General features: G+C 45.6%; 1 protein-coding gene across 1 annotated transcript in view; it reads left to right on the plus strand.

Moving 5' to 3' along the window:
- The window catches only part of LOC144265517 (NACHT, LRR and PYD domains-containing protein 12-like), a 192,400-nt gene that overhangs the window by 76,090 nt on the left and 99,689 nt on the right, over positions 1-16,621 (plus strand). The window contains exon 5 of the mRNA XM_077818162.1: positions 11,753-11,842. Within this exon, the coding sequence (XP_077674288.1) occupies positions 11,753-11,842 (90 nt within the window). The remainder of the gene's footprint in view (positions 1-11,752; positions 11,843-16,621) is intronic.

The following is a 16,621-nucleotide window of genomic DNA, read 5'->3' on the forward strand; positions in this document are numbered from 1 at the left end:
GTATGATAGGTTTTGATTGCTTGCGGGTGGGGGGGGGGTGAGGGGAGTTCTGTGTTGACAGCAGAACTAACTTGAGCTACTGATTGCCTGCTTCCTCCTAGCATAGGGCATTTATTCCTCAGGTGATCAGTGGAATTACACCAATCGCAGCTTTTGGGCTCTTCTGTTTTTACAGGAGTTTTGGGATGAAGGTTGGAGGAACGGTTTGGGGGAGGTGAGTATTTGGCCTCCCAGCCACCCTCCTTCATGCTAGCAATAAAATGGGATACTTTCTTTCCACCAGCTTTAAATCTCTGTTTTGATGGTTTGCTTTCAATAGATGCCTGTGTCTGTTCAAAGGCAGTAAGTAGAGATGCCATCTCATCCACAGACTTTACATTTTTGTCCCATAGACACTGCTTCACATCTGCCTTATATATTCCTAGGAAATGCTCTTGAGCCACAAGATCAAACATTCATAGAATATCAGGGTTGGAAGGGACCTCAGGAGATCATCTAGTCCAACCCCCTGTTCAAAGTAGGACCAATCCCCAATTAAATCATCCAACCAATTTTTGCCCCATATCCCTAAATGGCCCCCTCAAGGGTTGAACTCATAACCCTGGGTTTAGCAGGCCAATGCTAAAACCACTGAGCTATCCTTATCCCTATCCCTATCCCTCCCCGTCCCTCAAAACTTGTAACGCCTTTGCTCCTCACCCACTTTCCCATCAAATCTTTCATTTTGTTCACATATTCCCCATTAGTCATACCAATATCCATCTTAAGATTCCTAAATTTAACTCTATGTTTCAGGGGTAATCTGAAACCTTTGCAAAGTTGTGTTTTTACATTTACAATAGCTTTAGACTATTGTATGAAAATTAGGAATATGGGGTTACAGGATGCTCCCCCAAGGTATAGAGTGTCACATATAGCCTCCACCATGTAAGTCACTCCCAACTATATTGTGTGAGTGCTCTGGCCAGCCACTCATGAACTGCACTGCAGAGCAACACCAACCAGTCTCCAGTCCCAGACTTTCCCCCAGAAATATGCATCTTGTACTGCCCAGCATTCTCCTGGATGAGACAAGCTTATATAAAGTCTATCATTTATTAATAGAAAATGATATGCATAAATCCTTTTATCTCAAATGAAGTTTCCCAACACTTGAATCCAAACATGCTGGTTTTGATAAAATAAAAAAACTATTTTATTAAATACAGAGAGAGGTTTTAAGTGATTACAAGTAATGAGGCATACAAGTCAGAATTGGTTACAAGGACATAAAAGGTAAAACATAACTAACACCTAATTTAATAAAATGAGTGAATTCAAAGCAAAATCTCTCTCACTATATAATCTTATTGGTTGAATGTCTTTCAGTCAGGTTCTCTCCCTGGTCCAATTGTGCTTTCTTTGTTCCTTCAGGTATTGTTGATGATGTGGGTAGAGGGAAAAGGAGAGATGATTTGGGGTGTTTGCCTTGTCCTCTTATAGACCTTTCTCTCGCACAAGAATCATCTCCAGCTGAGGTTCAGGAGACAGAAAGTCAGTTTGGACAGGAACCTCAAGCTGTTTCTTTGTCAAGATGCATATTTTTTGCCCACACTCTCTTTTCTATCGAAGAATAAGGAGGTGTTATTTACTCTGTCTTGTAACACAAGAACTAGGGGTCACCAAATGAAATGAATAGGCAGCAGGTTTAAAACAAACAAAAGGAAATATTTCTTCACACAGCCCACAGTCAAGCTGTAGAACTCTTTGCCAGAGGTTGTTGTGTGAAGGCCAAGACTATAACAGGGTTCAAAAAGAACTAGATAAATTCATGGAGGATAGGTTCATCAATGGCTATTAGTCAGGATGAGTAGGGATGTTTGCCAGAAGCTGGGAATGGGTGACAGGGGATGGGTCACTTGATGATTACCTGTTCTGTTCATTCCCTGTTCTGTTCATTCTTTAAAATACAGCCAGCTCTCCTGGACTCCTTTCCCCTTCATGTTATGACTGTCATGACTGTTCTTATGTTCTAGAACGGTCACTTAATCGGGCAATGGTCCATTTGATCTTTCTGACACTTGGCTGAGGTGTTGGCTAGCCTTTTGTCTCTGGGGAACTGGAGCATGTTTTGGTAACATCACACAGTAAAATATCATAATATTACCTACAGAGTGCCGTATATATTTTACCAGGACAATAATTATCAGCAAATTGTGAGCTTTCAAAGGACACCTTACAAGGCATACTTTGTACAAACTTTATCCTAGTCCTGGAAATGGGTACAGACTGTTAGAGGTTCTGGTGGGTGGAGGCATGGATCAAACTGTAGGTGAACTCTGCATGTTGGAGCAAGGAGACCGTTATCCTGGTGACAATTTAGCAAGGACTGGAGAGATTGCTCTAAGATGTGGTTTACCTATTCTGTCTCTCTATTGGTCTGTGGGTGGTATGCTGATGAGGTAAGGAGTTCTACATCCAGGAGTTTCAAAAATTCACACCAGAAGTGGGAGGCAAATTGTGGGCCTCAATCTGACACAATGCCGATCAGCAATCCATGGAGGCAGAAGATATGCTCTAGAAAAAGGCAGACTGCTTTCAGGGCAGTAGGACCAGTATGAGATGGGACAAAAGTGTTAAGAGGTGTTGTTAAGAGGTCAGTTGCAACTTGCGCCACTATACAAATGTGGGAATGAGGTAATTCTACAATGAACTCCAAGGACATGGTGGACTAGGGCTGAAACAGGGTAGGCAACAGCTGGAGAAGACAAAGTGACTTCCAGTGAGGGTTCTTGATCCAGGAACACAAGTCACAGGAATTAATGTATTTCATGACATAAGAATGCATATCCAGTTACCAGAAGTTCATTGAAACTAGGTTTCTTGTCTTAGATTGGGGGGGAGGGGGTGGAATGGATCAGCATTTATGTCGCACTCACCGTCAATACCTGGCCTGGCCTGGGGAAACTAATGATACAACCAGTGGACCAAATTCGGTGATGAATCCTGGTCACCTGAGGCACATTGCTCATACACTAAGACGAGTTGTCTTAGTTCCATCAAAATGACTGGCAACTGGTGACATAATTTCAGAACTTTGTGCATAGGCAGGCCACCTGGGACTCAAATCTATTCCCCATGGTAGAGAATCCCATTCCATAGTTGGAAACTCATGTTGGGTTGGGAACCTGCACTGCCCAAAGTCTGGTGAATCTGGGTGTCAAATGGGTCATGAGACAGCAGCAACTGAATGATGGACATTAGTCTCCTGTCCAGAGTTCCAGTGACATTCTAGTTTCACTTGTCTTTCATTAAACCTACAGAACACACACATCTGCCACCTAACTGGTGACAATCCCCACAGCAAGAAGACCCTTGTGCCTTGCTACTGAAACAGCCTACAATGTACATATTCACCTCTTTCCTTTGGTTACTCACACAGGGGTCAGGAAGAGGGGCTCACCCCACCACTCTTTGAAGGCCACAGCCCCACAGATCACCTCATATGACTATCACAGCTCTTCCAACCTGCACTAACTAATCCTGCCATAATTCAATACAGCTACACCTCACACACTGAATGCAGCTGGAGTGCATGCAGATCACTCCTAGTGGCTGTTGCCCACCTCACAGAAGGTAGAGTTATGGTTGTGTGAACATGTGCCTTAACTGGGTATTTACTGGCTTACATAAGTTTGAGTTTTGCTGAATTCAGTGTTCTAGAAAAGCATGAGCTATCGCTGAGCAACCTTAACTCTAAGTTAATGTTTTTTGCCATTAGAGCTGTTATTCAGGAAGAATTGGCAGGATTTAGATGCAACCTGGATGTGAGGCTCTAGCGAGAGGGCTGAGTCAAAGATGACCACACAGGTTACGGGCCTGAATGACAAAGAGGACAATGGTCTTTCCACAGTGACTGAGAAAAAAGGCAGGAGGAGAGCTTGGTGGGAAATATTCAGTGATTTGTTCTGGCTATGTTGAACTTAAACTGACAGCTAGACAGCCACAAGGAAAGGTCAGAGACAGGCTGAGATTTTAGTTTGGACAGTAGAAGAGAGGTCCCTAGGGATTTTTAAAAAGGGAGAGACTAAAGAATTCTTGTATTTTGAAAGGAAAGAACCAGATGAGAGGGGACGAGAGTGAGGATGAGGGAGATCAGGGGATGGGATGGGGTCTGTCAGGGAGCTGGCTGTGTGCCCAGGACCAGCAGCACTGCCTAATGACAATACTTCGAGGTGTAACACCTAAAGACAAGAGTCCAAAGCTCGATTTTTCTGGAAGTTACAGAACGGGGTAGTGTCATCCACTGGAGAGAGTCCAAACATTGCTTTATCTAGTTACAATAGCTTGGGGCAGTGTTGTCCACTGGCAAGAGGGAGGAGGTAGGGGAACTCCTGCTCCACTGGGTTCTGACCCAGGGCCCTTTGAAACAGTGGCCCTTGCACAGGGTCAGGGCCTGATACATCTAAGACTGCTCCCTGGGTCACTCCCTATCCTTGTTCCATTCCCTCTAACATCATCACGGGTTAGACATGGGATCCCTCCTGTGTTCTCCTCTGATTAGTCTCCAGAATCTCTTCCACTGGCCACAGTGAGTTGCCAAACTTGGCTCCTGCGGTTAATGGGCTTCCAGTGGCTCAGCGATGGGGCTCGGTCCTGGCAGCTTTCCAGCAGGAGGGTGCTGCACCTGACTGCTCTCCTCCTCAGTCAGCCCAGACTGAGTGTAGTCACTCCCTTTTAAATGCTCCCTCCACTGGGAGTGTGCCCAGCAGAGGCGAGGGGGCATGGACTCTTTGGCCCAGAGCATCTTTTTAACCCTCACCTCACCAGTGTGGGGTTGTTACACCCCATCACAGGGTCCCTGTGGCAGTTGGAGAGGTTGGAGGAGAACAGTAGACAAGAAATTTCTGCATCAGTGGCTGAGGAGAAGGGGGGGAGAGCAGTAGCAGGGGGGTGTGAGAAGAGGCAAAAGATCTTGTCATTGACTTCTTTGAAGAAGTCAGTGACATCCTGTGCAAAGAAAAGTGGGGCCGGGAAAGGGAGAGGGAAGAGGGTGTCAATGGCAATGAATAGGTGTCTGGGATTGCAGGCATAGGATTCAATTAAGTTGGAGAAGTAGAGTTGTTGAGGAAGAAAAATTACAACACTGAAAGAGGAGAGGACAAATCTGTAATGGAGGAAGTCAGGTTGGTCACAGGATTTCTGCCAGAGACACTCATCTGTGCAAGAGCAGGAGCAGAGGAAGTGGATATTGGGAGTGAGCCTGGGATGGGGGTTGACAGTGCAGATCTTGCAATGGGAGAGAGGGGCAAAGAGCCAAGGGTGGAGAATGGAGAGAATCAATGACCATGTCAGTAGAAGAAAGGGAACAGAGGGCTGAATGACAAGAGACCATCAGTATTGATGGACTCAAAGTCATGGAATTGCCGGGTGGCAAGACCCCAGGAGCTTGTTATGGCTTGAAACAGCTGTTTTGCGGCGGCAATCGCTGAGAGGTAGGTGGAGGAGCGGGGATGCAGCACGCTGAGGGCAGGAGGCGGAGGTGAGTTGAGGTGAGGTGGGGGGACAGGGAGGGGAACTTGGCTGCTGGTGGGTGCAGAGCACCCACTAATTTTTCCCCATGGGTGCTCCAGCCCCAGAGCACCTACGGGATCGGAGCCTATTAATGCAGATACACACGTGTATTCATGTGTACACATCTAGCATGCACTCACTAACACACATACTTCCACAGTATTTATTATTACAAGTGTTACTTAGTGCCTAGAGACCCCAACTAAGGTCAGGACTCCAGGCTGGTAGATGCTGGACATACACATGAGAAGAGAGAGTCTGCAACAAAGAGTTTATAATGTAGCTAGACAAAGGTGGGGATAGCTTCGTTTGCCTGACATGTAAAAATGGACCTTAATTCACTTTTAAAGAAATAATACATTCCTTTTAGAGTTCCCTTCTCTTTTAAAAACTTGTTATGAAATGAATACACACATTTTATATCTTTTTTGTGTGTGTGTGCACAAGCCAGCAAAAGGAATAAAAGTCAGAGTTAGGCTGCAAATTTTATTCACACAGATACACACGCATGCGGCAATACACACATCTCCCTACACAAAGACACACAGTCTCTTACACACGTACAATGCAGACATGCACACACCTGCCTACACAGGGACACTTTTTCATACACTTTTCCAGGGGCTGCCTAAATCACCCAGCCAGGAGGAGGGTGGGCTGGAGGGGAACATATGGGGGGAGAGGGGAGAGGATGGGGAGTGAAAGAGGCCAAGAATGCAAGCAGGATGGGGGTGAGAGGGGGCAGTGAAGAAGAGAGGAGGAGGTGGGGGGGATGTGGGGTGGCTGGGGATGCAGGGGGAGGCTGAAGGCTACAGGTGCGGGAGGATGTGGGCGGCACAGGGGTATCTAGGGACATAATGGGAGTGCAGCAGTGTATGGAGGTGAATGGGGTGCAAGGGTGTGGGAGGTGAGGGACATGGGAATGGTGGCTCTGGGAGGTGGAGAGGATGGGTGGGAGAGAGCTGTAAGCGGTACAGGGTTGAGATGGGTAGGTGTGGGGGGCAGGACAGGATGGGACGGGGGAGGGATGCAGTGAGGGAGATGAGGGGCAGGGATGCAGTGAGGGGCATGGGGTGAGATGCAATGATGGAGGGATGGGATGGGGGGTTGGGATAGGGAGGCGGATGCAGCAAGGGGCATGTGGGGTGGGAAGTGGGATGCAGTGACGGGGGGATGGGGTGTGGATCACACAGGGCAGGAAAGAGACCAGGATGCTTTAGCTACTCCCAAATCAATCAGGGCTCCCCAGTACAGCAGGCAGGCTGTTTGCGAGGCCAGGCCAGCAGTTCTAGACTTCACTTCCCCCAGCACCCCCAAGCTGCATACCTGCTCCCACCCAGCTGCCTCCTGCTCTCCCACCTGCAAACACTCTCCCTATCCCCGACACCCAGTGTGCCCCTTTCCCTTTTCCCCTCCAAACACTCCCCTTTCCAGTGCCTCACTCCCTCTGCCCCATCCTGAACCCCTTCAGCCTCCCCCCTCCAAACACTCCCCCTGCCCCACACAGCACCCCCCACCCACACTCCCCTTCTGTGCCCCCTCTCCCTGCCTCATCTGCACACACACACACCTGCTCTGGCTGCAGTCAGACCCGGTCCCTTCCTCAGGCCGGAGTCAGCCCATGGTGCCCCCTACCCGGCGGGGTGTTGCTGCCCCCGCCTTCACATGCTTGTGCCCAGACCCCCCTTACCCGTGTGTGCACTGCATGGCGCCCGGGATCGCAGCCTTGGTGGCCCCTCCGAGGAGGGGGAGGGATAGAGGGAGAGGGAGGAAGGAGCTGGGTCTGGCGCACAATGCAGGAGGGTGCAGCTTCCTCTGCTCTCAGAGCTGTCTCAGTCCTGCTGCAGGGACCGGGAGGCAGGGCACCAGGTGCCACGGCTGCAACCCCACGGGCTAGAAACAACCGGGAGCCACGTGACGCCACCAGTCAGACAATCAGTGGCCCAGTCAGTGGTGCTGACTGGAGCTGCCAGGATCCCTGTTTGAACAGGTGTTCTGATCCAAAACCGGACACCTGGTCACCCAGAGCCATAGTGAATCGTCAGGAGTCAAACCCAGAGGTCAGGAATTGGAGCAGGCAGGGTATCAGGCAAGGAGGGGTTCAGGGGCGGGGCAGGACAGAAGCAAGGCAGGAGCAGGCCCAGGGGTGGGCATGAGCACTGAGTAGCTAGTGAGTAGCTAGTGCTGCTGGTTTAAGAGCCAGCCTGCTGGCCTCAGCAGCCAATCAGGTTGCATCGCTTATCAGGCAGCCTGCTGCGGGCCAGCTGTGCTGATGAGGCTGCTCAGAGACCAGCTTTGCTGCAGGCCCTGGTTCCTGACACTTAGCTTGTAAGAACTATCCCCTCCTGCGTCTGTCCAGTGATGGATGCCAAAATGGCTTCCTGCTTCTGCTTGTCTCTCTTAAACTTCCTTGTCACAAGAGGCAAAATGACCTCCTGCTCCTCTTCCCTTCCTGGCGGCTTCCCAGCCTCCTGCTAATTTCTATGCAAATAGGGCTTCCATTGTTTCTGATTCTACCCTGCTTAATTTACATAGGGAACCAGGTAGATAGCTGTGACATTTCTGCCTGTCTGGGCAGACTGGAAAACCCAATATCAGTGGGTGTCCATAACTCCCCATATAGGGTTAATACGCACATTTTACAATGATATTAATCACCAGTGTGTCATTAGCTTTCAGAAAGGATCTCACGGTATACACTCTTATAATACAATAATATTGTAGAAAATCAGTTGATTTAATAGATTATCACTTGAGGTTCGGTCCCCTGTCTTTATAGACCAGTAAACCTTTACAACATATTCTTTGAAAAGTAAAACCAAGACCAAGTTTGTGTCTCCTGTTGAGTATAGATGCTTGATAACTTTGTTTGCCTGACATGTAAAAATGGACCGTCATTGTTTTTCATTGTTTTGGCTGGTCAGAGAATCAAATACACATTCCTTTGTCTAAGCAGGCCTGTTTACCGACTTCTGATATGCCTGGCTTGAACACATTTTAGTCATCATTCCAGCATATGTCCATAACTGTTAATACCCACCACCTACATACATTGTGCAAGATTAACAACAATCAACAAGTTACTAGTTTTCAAACGATACCTCACAAAGCATATTTTGTACAAATGTTATTACAGTAGTATGAGGGGGTGTGAATACAGCAGTGACTAGTGTCCTGTCAGATTATATTAAACTGTTTTTTTAAAGATGCGTTACATTTTGTTCACTACAGAGCAAAATTAAGATTGTTTTGGTGCCCTAATGGTGCATCCATACTGATGTCTGGTGCTAAATTTCTTCAAGGACCTATTTTCAAAAGAATTAAAATTAATAAACTAATTAACGAATTTACTTGTAGTTTCTTGGAAAACTCATTCTGTGTTCAGAGAGTAAATGCTGTAATTTGGGGGAGGATGCACTGTATTTTTCATATGCAACAAAGTGGTTGAATCCCTGCCTTAAGTGCAAATCTCAACTCTATCTTAACTATGGAACTGTAATAACTTAAACTATCTACAAGTGGTCAGATGAATTTTGTGAAACACACAGAGAGTTACGTTAGGTAACCTAGACAGTTTATAAGTGGGCAGTAGTGGTCTTAATTAAGTCCTATGAAACGAAACAAAACATTTAGTTCAGGTACTTAAAGTACACCATATAAGAAATTATTTATTTAACATAGAAATGGTTTTATAAAAACATAAACTCACTTCAAAGATTAGTCTTTAGACAGGCAAATTAATGAATATTAATATTTTTCACTTTCAAATTAAATCCCTTATTTTTCTTCGTCTAACCTTGCTAAAGCAAACAATGTCTTCGCTACAGGAATGTGCAGTCTAGCCAGTTTGGTGTTGAACGAGTAGTACTGTACCTTAAGTTTAAATGTCATTTTAATAGCTCATTACAATTATTTTAGGAATATCTTTAATTTTAATTCTTTGGCAATGCTTTGGCAAAAAAAAATATACACTTGAGGCTGAGGACATTCTTTTGTAGAATGGTGTTGGTTTTAATGGTTTGCTTGTTTTTTTATTATTTCTTTGTTGTGGCTGCTTGCCTGCGGATGTGTTAGCTTAAAGGTGTGAGATGCAGTGATGTAGTTGTGAGTGCTGAAGGAAAGAGATGGGAGCTGAGGCAGAGAGTGGGTGAAATCCTGGCTTCATTGAAGTCAACAAAACTACCATTGACTTCAGCGCGGCCAGGATTTCACCCAGTGTCTCAGTTAAGTGAATAGAGTTATAGGTATTAAGGCCAGAAGGGACCATTAAATCATCTAGTCCAGCAGTTCTCAAACTGTGGGTTGGGACCCCAAAGTGGGTTGCAACCCCATTTTAATTGGGTTGCCAGGGCTGGCTTAGACTTGCTGGGGCCCGAGGCCAGAGCTGAAGCCTGAACCCTACTGCCCAGGGCTGAAACCCGAGAGCTTTAGCCCTGGATGGTGGGCTTAGGTTACAGGCCCCCTGCTGGGGCTGAAGTCTGTGAGCTTCAGCTTTGGCCTCTCCACCCGGGGCAGTGGGGTTTGGGCTTTGGCTGAGGCTTCAGTCCCTCCTCCTGGGGTCGTGTGGTATTTTTGTTGTCAGAAGAGGATTGTGGTGCAATGAAGTCTGAGAACCCCTGATCTACTCTGACCTCATGTATAACATAAGCCACAGAATTACATCCTCTTACCCCTTTATTGAGTCCAATAGGTTGTGTTTGCTAAAATATTTCTTCCAAAAAGGCACCCAGTCTGGATATGAAGACATCAAGAAATGGAGAATCCACCACTTCCCTCGGTAGTTTGTTCCAATGCATAATCACCCTTGCTGTTGGGGGTTTTTTTGTTTCTTTTTTTTAAAGTGTGCTTTATGTCTAATTTGAATTCGTCTGGCTTTAACCTCAAGCCATTGGTTCTTATTGTGCTTTTCTCCACTAGATGACAGAGCCCGTTAGTACCCGCTATTTCCTCCCTATGAAGGTACCTATACACCATAATAAAGTCACCTCTTGATCTTAATTTTGATAAGCTTTAAAAAAATTGAGCTCCTTCAGTCTTTCACTGGCATTTTTTCCAGCCCTCAAATAATTTTTGTTGCTCCTCTCCAGTTTTACAACAGCCTTTTAAAAATGTTGACATCAGAATTCCAGTATCAGTCTCACCAATTTACATAGGTAAGCTGAGGAAGGCTGAAGAGGGGTGGATTGACATTTTTTACTCTTGTTGTCTTTGTTGGTTGCTCCATATTAAGTGGCAGGACAAGATCAGCAATGAGGATATTCGTAGCTGAACCCAGCAACTGCTTCCATCAGCACCAGTTTGGTTTTGGAGGCTTTCCTTGGCAGGCACACATTACTAGGATGGAAGATTAACAAACTACAAAACACGTTTACCAAGGAATGCTGCTACGTATTTGGTGGTCACATGGGTCCCAAAACCTTTGGTGGTGCAAGAAGAATGCCAATAATGGACATAGACTGAGAATCCAACCAGACCATCATAAGGTCCTACCTGGAGATTGTTCCAGGTGGTGCTCGATCTACAAGGAGGGAGCATCCCTTTGGGATTTGCCATGATGATGATAATCCAACACTATTTCTAAAACAGATGCTGTATTAAAATTAACTTGCCCTGTTACACTCTTGGGTGTCAGGATCTAAGAAGTCACCATTTCTGGTTAGTTAAGGGGGTGTAATTTCACAAAGTGTAACACCAGTTACAGATTGCTGAGTGATAGTCGTCATACTTACTATTTTAAGCAAATACTCATCTTTTTGTTTTTTAGCTATGTGGGTAAATTAGAGACAACTCTCTTGGTTAGAGAAACACAATCATTCCTGTTGTAGCCCCAGAACTGATTTAAAAAATGACTGAGCAACACAAATGTATAAAACCACTGGAGACATTCCCATTGGTGTGAGTTCTTAGAACTACATTTAAATGCTCAGAAAACCACATGTTCAAAAAATGAATATATTACACTTAGCAGAACTTATTCTATTTGACTCTGTGTATTTAAAGTTATCTCTTAATGTACTTAATTCTTTTTTGGTTTGAAGGATTTATGTATGAATGTAATGAATTAAAACAGCAGAATAACTCATTGCAGTGTATGATTACACCATCAAAGAGCCTATTTTGTATGTTCAGAAAATAGAAATTTATAAGTAAAATTTGTCTCCAGAGAACAACATAGAAAATGTCTATTCTCTCTTTTCAGGGCACAATATCAGCATGAGCCGCATCATTCTCCTATTTACCAGCTCTGTCAAGCATTGATGGCTCCAAACAGTATATTAAAGACACTAAAGTAAGAAATTGTTCCTTACTTTTTAAAAATCTTTCTTGCGATTATCCCAGAAATTCTACAGCCATGTGGCTCTTCACCATTGCTGCTTAGGAATTTGTTTAAGAGTTCAGTCAATGGGGCAGATACTCAGCTGCTGGAAACTGTCCTAGCTCCATCCAGCTGAGTGTTTGCTGGAATATATGTGGGGTTGGCTGATATGACAGCCTAGTGGTTCAACAACATTTACCCTAATTCCCATAGTAACAGGTGATCAGGAGAGACAGAGCTAAGCAGTGTGGCCAGCAGGGGTGTTAGCAGATTTGACCATTACTTTGGTGTATGCTCATTTATTAGGATTACTCTTCTGGGGCGGGGGGAGGTTCGGTAATTCTATCAATGTACTGCTTCTGTTACTTGTGTTCTCATATGGAACTCTACTACTCTCTTCTGCATGTCCCGTCCCAATGGAGCTATCCTGCAGGACCTAGGTTCCCCAGGGATGGGTTCCTCCAGCCCTAGAATCAGATGAACACACACACACACACACAACAGAATGCGTCTGAGAGGACTGGTTTAATCAGCACTCCCAAGCTGCCACCCTTATATGCCCCAGGTTCAACACATCCCTATCCCCACTTTGTTCTGGTAGTAACACACTTGATGAGCAAACCCCACAGGATTTTTGGAGGCTGCAGGCATGCTTTATGTGAAATATCACAATTATATACAAATGATGAATATGGGGTTTCCAGGGCATTCCCCCAAAGTATAGAGTGTCAAGGCACAAAGGGACAAGTTTAAAATATCAAAAGCAATTGCTTAAAGCCATATTTTGAGCTTCTCTTTGGCCAATATACTTGGGCTTAAAAAGGAGAAACATGCATGTAGCATTATTTAGTAAAAATACAAAAGATGGTCACTTGAGCTCTTACTAAAAAGAGTGTACATGCATCAAAATAACATTCAGTTCTATATATATATAAAAGTCATGGAGCAGATCCTCAAGGAATCCATTTTGATGCACTTGGAGAGGAAAGTGATCAGGAGTAGTCAACATGGAGTCACCAAGTGCAAGTCATGCCTGACTAACCTGATTGCCCTCTATGATGAGATGACTGGCTCTGTGGATATGGGGAAAGTGGTGGATGTGATATACCTTGACTTTAGCAAAGCTTTTGATGTGGTCTCCCACAGTATTCTTGCCAGCAAGTTAAAGAAGTATGGATTGGATGAATGGACTATAAGATGGATAGAAAGCTGGCAAGATTGTCAGGCTCGACAGGTAGTGATCAATGGTTCGATGTCTAGTTTGCAGTCGGTATCAAACAGAGTGCCCCAGGGGTCGGTCCTGAGGCTGGCTTTCTTCAATATTTTCATTAATGGTCTGGATGATGGGTTGGATTGCACGCTCAGCAAGTTCATGGATGACACTAAGCTGGGGGGAGAGGTAGATACTCTGGAGGGTGGGGATAGGGTCCAGAGTGACCTAGACAAAATAGAAGATTGGGCCAAAAGAAATCTGATGAGGTTCAACAAGGACAAGTGCAGAGTCCTGCACTTAGGACAGAAGAATCTCATGCACTGCTACAGGCAGGGAACTGGGTGGCTAAGCAGCAGTTCAACAGAAAAGGTCCTGGGGATTACAGTGGATGAGAAGCTGGATATGAGTCAACACTGTGGCCTTGTTGACAGGAAAGCTAATGACATAATGGGCTGCATTAGTAGGAGCATTTCCAGCAGATACAGGAAAGTGATTATTCTCCTATTTTTGGCATTCCACATCTGGAGTATTGCGTCCAATTTTGGGCCCCTCACTACAGAAAGGATTAGGACAAATCGGAAAGAATCCAGTGGAGGGCAACGAAAATGATTAGGGGGCTGGGGCACATGACTTATGAGGAAAGGCTGAGGGAACTGGGCTTCTTTAGTCTGCAGAAGAGAAGAGTGAGGGGGGATTTGATAGCAGCCTTCAACTAACTACCTGAAGGGGCATTCCAAAGAGGATGGAGCTCAGTTGTTCTCACTAATTGGAAGAAGACCGAATAAGAAGCAATGGTCTCAAGTTTCAGGGGGGAGGTCTAGGTTGGATATTAGGAAACACGATTTCACGAGGAGGGTGGTGAAGCAGTGGAATGGGTTACTTAGGGAGGTGGTGGAATCTCCATCCTTAGAGGTTTCTAAGGCCCAGCTTGACAAAGCCCTGGCTGGGGTGATTTAGTTGGTGTTGGTCCTGCTTTGAGCAGAGGGTTGGACTGGATGACCTCCTGAGGTCTCTTCCAACCCTAATATTCTATGATTCTAACATAAAGAGAAATATAATATCTGAAATTAAATCTCACAGCTTCTTCTTCTCAGTCCTGGTAACCCTAGGAGGGGGAGAATTGGTCTGTGGTGCTTCTCAGTCCTGCAGTTTCTTAAATGGGTTCAGCAACTCTGAGGTCCAACCCAGTGATAGCAGTCCTATATACCCTGATTGCAAGGATCGCTGGTCAGGGCTACTCTCTGATTTTCTATTGGACACTCAACCCTCTCAGTGCTCAGAGAGAATGGCAACTGTGGATCTCCAGTAGGTGGTGTCGATATGTAACTAATCTCTCAGAAGCTTTTCTTAGTCAGTGGGATCTTATATTTCATTCAAAGATTGTATTTCATTGTTAGCCTGGACTCTCAATTGAAATTACCACATCTTTAAGGAATTTCTTTTAATGTTCCAAAGTTATACCCTGATATTTCTTTCTCCTTCGTTCATACCTCTTCTATAGTGCAACAATAATTTAGAAAGAAAACAGACATAAATCCCTTAACATTCCTAGTCCGTACATTCTTTGGTTATATCATCTTCCTTTTGGGGCTTATAGTAGAACATGAGGCATGACCTGGGAGGAATAAGACAGATTATTCATGTACAGAGAGATGTATGTATCTGATTTCTGGGTTAGACAAATATAAAGCTTCTAATTCAGTGTGAATGACATACTGAAGGAACAAAACAAATGATCTATGGCGGCGGTTCTTTAGCAACCCATGGACCCCCATTTTGATTTACATTTTTTCACAGATCCCCAAGCCCTCCACTCAGCCCCAGGCCCCACAGGAGGCATGGGGAGGGAGTGGGAGGAGTTGAGGGAGCGAGGGGAGGAGTTGATAAGCAGGGCTGGCAGCCCTGGACATGATTCCACCCCCTCCCACAAATTTATCCGCTCCCTGCTCCTCCCCTCCCCACTCCTCCCATCCCTCCCAGTTCCTCCTGCACGTTACTGAACTGTTTCCTGGCATTTAGGAGGCACTGGGAGGGAGTGGGAGAAATTAATCAGTGGAGCCGGTGGACCCCCTGTGGTACCTTTATGGACCATAGTTTGAGTAACGCTGATCTATAGTATATTTTATTCATATGGGAGAGAAATGTTCATCTTATGATTTGGAAGAAAATATGCAAATTGGACTTCTTTGGGGAATCAAGAGATGTGTACATCCTTCTGTTTTCTGTGTTCAGAGCCGGTTATTTCTAGTTAGTTTAACTCCTGTAGTTTCCCCACCCATCTCTGGATCTTGATTGACTCAGTCAATAATAGGCCTCTTTGTGTGATGGGAAAGCAGCATTTGGGGGCTCCTTTTAGCTAGGTTGCGAGGGACAGAGAAGTTTTCTCCATATGTAAATGAGACGAGATTCTTGGCTAGGTGCTTGTAGCAGGTAGGTGGTCCCTCACGTGAAATAGGGACCAGCTCTCCTGTTCCAATCCAGGTGTGCCCTAGTTTGATGTAATGAGGAGGGCAGGACTTCCCCTAGAAGTTATCAATGAGAGTTCAGAATCCTGAGAGGGAGCCCAGAAGCAGAGCAGAACTGGGTTGTGAACTTCAGGGAGGGGGTGCCTCTGATGAAGGGAATGGGGAGCGCTCCCTGATTGAACAGTGGAGCCGGAGCAGGCTGGTGAAAGCTGAAGGCAGGAAGGCATTGCGGGGGTGGGGAGGGTCACCTACAAACTTCCCCAGGCCAGAGAGCCCTGGCTGGAAAGGGCTGAAGGTGGACAGCAGCAGAGGGAGAGATCTGCTGGCTCTCTGAGCTGGAGAGCTGCAAGTAGAGAGAGCTGAAGGCTGGGGAATGATGGTGGGGTGAGCCCACTGATGTCTCCAGGTGAGACCTGGAACCACACCTGGGAAAGAAACAGGGCAAAGAACCACTCCAGCTAGAGGGACTGGGATGAGGTGCGGTGAGAGACTCTAGACCTGTACTTGGTGTTCAAGTCTTGTAATGAATGGACTGTACTGTGCTGGGGGGATTTTGTTTTTTATGGTGGCAGGACCTCTGGTAATACATCAACTTTAAAGAAAGGCTGCTTACATACTCTGAGAGTTGTAGTGAGTTTGTTTGAGGATCTAAGAAGGAATCTGAGGGGTGGGACTAGCCAGATAGGAGGAGCTTCTTCTAACTAGAAAAAGGAAGCATTAATAGATTTTTGCTCCCTACATAAGCTGCCCAACCATTAAACTGTTTTCAAGTCGTGACAAAACTTATATAAACTGCTAACCCACTTGCGGAGGTAAGTGGCAGCTGGGCTGTAGTGTAACTTCACACTTAAAAAAATAAAAAGGCTCTTACATGGATTCCAAGACCTTAAAGGAAGGTGATAGCACTTGAATGGACTGTACTGCAAGAAACCAAGATCTTCAAAGTTAACATACAGCTGCTGAGCTCTGGTGTAGGGCTGGATTTATTTAGAATACAGGATAGCTTTGGTGTTGACCAAGCATGGTCAGTCATGTTTCAGGTTTGTAAAATACGGGTGTGGGTTGAACTTTGGA

This window comes from Eretmochelys imbricata, chromosome 6, assembly GCF_965152235.1.
Source record: "Eretmochelys imbricata isolate rEreImb1 chromosome 6, rEreImb1.hap1, whole genome shotgun sequence".
Classification (NCBI taxonomy): Eukaryota; Metazoa; Chordata; order Testudines; family Cheloniidae; genus Eretmochelys; species Eretmochelys imbricata.